At 40.8% G+C, this 6,310-nt stretch overlaps 1 protein-coding gene across 1 annotated transcript; it reads right to left on the reverse strand.

Annotated features, from left to right (window-relative positions):
• Nucleotides 1–718: 718 nt before the first annotated feature.
• LOC130646278 (ankyrin repeat domain-containing protein 50-like) lies at nt 719–2,019 on the reverse strand. The gene has a single exon (XM_057452453.1). It carries the CDS (start codon nt 1,666–1,668, stop codon nt 862–864), a length of 807 nt encoding a protein of 268 aa, XP_057308436.1. The 5' UTR covers nt 1,669–2,019; the 3' UTR covers nt 719–861.
• Nucleotides 2,020–6,310: the final 4,291 nt, after the last annotated feature.

Below are 6,310 nucleotides of genomic sequence, written 5' to 3' on the forward strand. Positions count from 1 at the left end.
ACAACGAACGAAAAAAGCTGTGAAATCCATCAAGGATAATGAACGCGCAGAGTTGCTAGCACAAGGCAGGCAAGAAGCTAAAGATGAAATTTTTAAAAAACTGCAATCTGCGCAGTATGCCAGCGCTACTTAGAGTCTCCACCTGCTTACAAAGTGCTGAGCCGCTAGGCGATCTAATATGTTGGTCAACATACTAGACGATCACTTCTCCCGTATCTTGATCTATTTTTTAGCGAGATCCCTCAAATATTGAGCTAGATTTTTCTGCCTTGCAATTTTAACACAAAGCTCGCAGTACGGTCCGTCCGTTTGTGTCGACGCATCCTTATACTTGACCTTGCGTATGGCTTCAATAAGGTCTATTCGCTTCAGCGTAGAGTACCCTTTGAGACCTAAGGCTTTAGCTTCTTGTCGCAGTTTGTCCATTTGTTTATGTGAACAGCGCCAGGCTTTCGTTATTTTTGTGACTGTCTCCAGTCACAAAAGATTACTTTTTTTGTCTTTTTAGTCTTCCACTTCCACAAGGTTGTAATCATAGTAAAATTGATCAGGATTCTTCGTAGATTGTTTCTTTCCCAGTGATTTGATAAACATCTGACCTGTTCGACCTATCAAAGCTTCTCTCAGTACACTCGTTGCCCATACTCGAAATCGTTCACCATCGCAATCGATCAAGGCGATGACAGTTGCATCACCTTTTTTTTCGGTCTTGATCTCTTCAACATACTCAATTTTGAACATCACGCCACTTCATAATACTCTCGTGTTCTGATTTCAAGGCATCAAATTGTTCTCCAGATAGGAAAGGCATCTCTTTATTATAGATTTTTTAAACCTCAACCAGAATCAAAATACTGGACATTACTTCCATAATTTAGAGATCTCGCGCTTTTCTTCCTCATCTAAACACCAATTCCAATATCGATTCGGATGCCACGCCACTGGTATTACCTCATTCCATATTTTTGCATAAAAATTACGCTTGTGATGATGTCGCAGCAATTCATCATGAATTACATCAAAACCACGCAGCAATACAACAATCTCGATATGACCCTTTTCAGCTGCAAGTCCCATGGAAAAATCAAAATCTGTCGCACCCCACTCTTTGCACAGCTTAACAATCTCAATATGACCGTTTTCAGCTGCATTTTCTAGAGCCAAATCAAAGTATGTCGCACCCCACTCTTTGCACAGCTTAACAATCTCGATATGACCCTTTTCAGCTGCAAGTCCCATGGACAAATCAAAATCTGTCGCACCCCACTCTTTGCACAGCTTAACAATCTCAATATGACCGTTTTCAGCTGCATTTTCTAGAGCCAAATCAAAGTATGTCGCACCCCACTCTTTGCACAGCTTAACAATCTCGATATGACCCTTTTCAGCTGCAAGTCCCATGGACAAATCAAAGTATGTCGCACCCCACACTTTGCACAGCTTAACAATCTCAATATGACCCTTTTCAGCTGCAAGTTTCATGGCCCAATCAAAGTATGTCGCACCCCACTCTTTGCACAGCTTAACAATCTCGATATGACCCTTTTCAGCTGCAAGTTTCATGGCCCAATCAAAGTTCGTCGCACCCCACTCTTTGCACAGCTTAACAATCTCAATGTGACACTTTTCAGCTGCAAGTCCCATGATTGCATTCTTGAACAAACTCATTTCTCTTTATTATAAGTACATTCAGACGTCAACTAACAGCGGTCGCAATTTAAGTAGGGAATTTCCCTACTCGAACAGATTTGCGCATGCGCTTTTGTTGATGTCAGCAGTTTTTGTCGAGTGGCGTCATGATGTCACGTGTTTTACTCATTTGAGGCATGATGAAATCTGTGACGTCACAGATTTTTTTAGTGGGTCTAAAAGCAGCGTTTTTTAATAGGGTTTGACCGTCGAAAACCTAAACCGTACTTTAATTACCTCCCTACTCTAGCTACTTTCGGAGTCTAGTTCCAAATATACGTATGGAGTGGTTCCTCGGGATTCTGCGTGACACCTCACATGGTGAAAAATATTCATTCTTTTGGCTAAATCTTCCCGACCCCCAACCAATTCGAAAAATAACGAAATTGACGAATACCGTAGAGATGATACATACCTTAAACTCAGGGACCTAGAAATAGTGTGAGTTTTTTTATGTGTAACCTGTTCAACATTGCCTACGAGGCCATAATGTGCGTGTTTTTATTGCTTATGGTGTTGATTCATTTGCTCGTGCTGCGCATGTGCGAGAATTACTGTCATAAGAACGCTTAGCATGCCAAAATATCTCAGCACACGTTGTTAACTTTCCCGATTTCAAATTTCAAAATGTTCACAAGTTGTTTAAAACTTTATTCCTATTTTGCCAGTTTTGAACTTTTAAGGAGAAATTCAGTGCAACGCTAAAAGAAGCAGAAATCTTTGACCATCCTTGGGACTGCTGCAGAAGCAAGATAAAACTTGTAAGCAGTAACCTTCTCTAGGAACACGGGTATGCTTAGGAAAGACGTGCTTTTTAAGACCTGCCCTGTGTGAGGAATGCCCAATCCATGATTTCCGATGGAAAACTGCAACGGGTGTTTGTCTGGACTGAGAAAACTGAGTCTACGATGTCCGCGCAGTACCGACGCATTCATAATGATACTCAGTGCTTCCCAGTATTGGCAAGGCCTTTAATCTTCTTAAAATGATCTTAACTTTCGGAGTCGAGTTCCAAATGTACGTATGGAGTGGTTGCTCGGGATTGTGCATGACACCTCAAATGGTGAAAATTATTCATTCTTTTAGCTAAATGTTGCCGACCCCCAACCGAATCGAAAAATAACGAAATTGACGAATACCGTAGAGATGATACATACCTTAAACTCAGGGACCTAGAAATAGTGTGAGTTTTTATATGTGTAACCTGTTCAACATTGCCTACAGAGGCCATAATGTGCGTGTTTTTATTGCTTATGGTGTTGATTCATTTGCTCGTGCTGCGCATGTGCGAGAATTACTGTCATAAGAACGCTTAGCATGCCAAAATACCTCAGCACACGTTGTTAACTTTCCCGATTTCAAATTTCAAAATGTTCACAAGTTGTTTAAAACTTTATTCCTATTTTGCCAGTTTTGAACTTTTAAGGAGAAATTCAGTGCAACGCTAAAAGAAGCAGAAATCTTTGACCATCCTTGGGACTGCTGCAGAAGCAAGGTAAAACTTGTAAGCAGTAATTTTCTCTACGAACACGGGTATGCTTAGGAAAGACGTGCTTTTTAAGACCTGCCCTGTGTGAGGAATGCCCAATCCAAGATTTTCGATGGAAAACTGCAACGGGTGCTTGTCAGGACTGAGAAAACTGAGTCTACGATGTCCGCGCAGTACCGACGCATTCATAATGGTACTCAGTGCTTCTCAGTATTGACAAGGCCTTTAATCTTCTCAACATGATCTTATCTTTCGGAGTCGAGTTCCAAATGTACGTATGAAGTGGCTCCTCGGGATTCTGCGTGACCCCTTACATGGTGAAAAAAATTCATTCTTTTAGCTAAATGTTCCCGACCCCCAACCGAATCAAAAAATTTCGAAATTGACGACTACCGTAGAGATGATACATACCTTAAACTCAGGGACCTAGAAATAGTGTGAGTTTTTGTATCTGTAACCTGTTCAACATTGCCTACAGAGGCCATAATGTGCGTGTTTTTATTGCTTATGGTGTTGATTCATTTGCTCGTGCTGCGCATGTGCGAGAATTACTGTCATAAGAACGCTTAGCATGCCAAAATACCTCAGCACACGTTGTTAACTTTCCCGATTTCAAATTTCAAAATGTTCACAAGTTGTTTAAATCTTTTTTCCTATTTTGCCAGTTTTGAACTTTTAAGGAGAAATTCAGTGCAACGCTAAAAGAAGCAGAAATCTTTGACCATCCTTGGGACTGCTGCAGAAGCAAGGTAAAACTTGTAAGCAGTAATCTTCTCTACGAACACGGGTATGCTTAGGAAAGACGTGCTTTTTAAGACCTGCCCTGTGTGAGGAATGCCCAATCCAAGATTTCCGATGGAAAACTGCAACGGGTGCTTGTCAGGACTGAGAAAACTGAGTCTACGATGTCCGCGCAGTACCGACGCATTCATAATGATACTCAGTGCTTCTCAGTATTGACAAGGCCTTTAATCTTCTCAACATGATCTTAACTTTCGGAGTCGAGTTCCAAATGTACGTATGAAGTGGTTCCTCGGGATTCTGCGTGACACCTCACATGGTGGAAAATATTCATTCTTTTAGCTAAATGTTCCCGACCCCCAACCGAATCAAAAAATTTCGAAATTGACGACTACCGTAGAGATGATACATACCTTAAACTCAGGGACCTAGAAATAGTGTGAGTTTTTTTATCTGTAACCTGTTCAACATTGCCTACAGAGGCCATAATGTGCGTGTTTTTATTGCTTATGGTGTTGATTCATTTGCTCGTGCTGCGCATGTGCGAGAATTACTGTCATAAGAACGCTTAGCATGCCAAAATACCTCTGCACACGTTGTTAACTTTCCCGATTTCAGATTTCACAATGTTCACAAGTTGTTTAAAACTTTATTCCTATTTTGCCAGTTTTGAACTTTAAAGGAGAAATTCAGTGCAACGCTAAAAGAAGCAGAAATCTTTGACCATCCTTGGGACTGCTGCAGAAGCAAGGTAAAACTTGTAAGCAGTAACCTTCTCTAGGAACACGGGTATGCTTAGAAAAGACGTGCTTTTTAAGACCTGCCCTGTGTGAGGAATGCCCAATCCATGATTTCCGATGGAAAACTGCAACGGGTGTTTATCTGGACTGAGAAAACTGAGTCTACGATGTCCGCGCAGTACCGACGCATTCATAATGATACTCAGTGCTTCCCAGTATTGACAAGGCCTTTAATCTTCTTAACATGATCTTAACTTTCGGAGTCGAGTTCCAAATGTACGTATGAAGTGGTTCCTCGGGATTCTGCGTGACACCTCACATGGTGAAAAAAATTCATTCTTTTAGCTAAATGTTCCCGACCCCCAACCGAATCAAAAAATTTCGAACTTGACGAATACCGTAGAGATGATACATACCTTAAACTCAGGGACCTAGAAATTGTGTGAGTTTTTTTATCTGTAACCTGTTCGACATTGCCTACAGAGGCCATAATGTGCGTGTTTTTATTGCTTATGGTGTTGATTCATTTGCTCGTTCTGCGCATGTGCGAGAATTACTGTCATAAGAACGCCTAGCATGACAAAATACCTCAGCACACGTTGTTAACCTTCCCGATTTCAAATTTCAAAATGTTCACAAGTTGTTTAAAACTTTATTCCTATTTTGCCAGTTTTGAACTTTAAAGGAGAAATTCAGTGCAACGCTAAAAGAAGCAGAAGTCTTTGACCATCCTTGGGACTGCTGCAGAAGCCAGGTAAAACTTGTAAGCAGTAACCTTCTCTAGGAACACGGGTATGCTTAGGAAAGACGAGCTTTTTAAGACCTGTCCTGTGTGAGAAATGCCCAATCCAAGATTTCCGATCGAAAACTGCAACGGGTGCTTGTCTGGACTAAGAAAACTGAGTCTACGATTCCGCGCAGTAGCGACGCATTCATATTGATACTCAGTGCTTCCCAGTATTGACAAGGCCTTTAATCTTCTCAACATGATCTTAACTTTCGGAGTCGAGTTCCAAATGTACGTATGGAGTGGTTCCTCGGGATTCTGCGTGACACCTCACATGGTGAAAAAAATTCATTCTTTTAGCTAAATGTTCCCGACCCCCAACCGAATCGAAAAATTTCGAAATTGACGAATACCGTAGAGATGATACATACCTTAAACTCAGGGTCCTAGAAATAGTGTGAGTTTTTTTATCTGTAACCTGTTCAACATTGCCTACAGAGGCCATAATGTGCGTGTTTTTGATGATGACTATACAGAGATTTTTAGGCAACAAATCCGTTAATTCAACAATTCTCTCAATGCACTCTTGCCTGCATAGCTTGTTAGTATTTGCTTAAGATTGCACCTTAATTATCAGGAAGCGCGAACTTAGTACAACAAAGATGACTGTACTACATGGCTTTTACTCATAAGAACGCTCAACATACCAAGATACTTCATCAAACGTTCTTGACTTTCCCGATTTGAATTTTCAAAATGTTCTTAAATTGTTTTTAACTTTCTCTTTATTTTGCAAATTTTGAACTTTAGAGGAGAATTTCAGTGCAACGATAAAAGAAGCTGTAACCTTCTCTGAAACCACGGGTATGCTTAGGGAAGAAGTACTTTTCAAGACCTGGCCTGTCAAATGTTTGCGCAATGCAA

Source organism: Hydractinia symbiolongicarpus, chromosome 5, assembly GCF_029227915.1.
Source record: "Hydractinia symbiolongicarpus strain clone_291-10 chromosome 5, HSymV2.1, whole genome shotgun sequence".
In the NCBI taxonomy this organism is placed as follows: Eukaryota; Metazoa; Cnidaria; class Hydrozoa; order Anthoathecata; family Hydractiniidae; genus Hydractinia; species Hydractinia symbiolongicarpus.

Bases quoted from the DNA above. Each gene is read 5' to 3' on its own strand.
- LOC130646278 (XM_057452453.1), bottom strand. From the start codon at position 1,668: ATGAGTTTGTTCAAGAATGCAATCATGGGACTTGCAGCTGAAAAGTGT.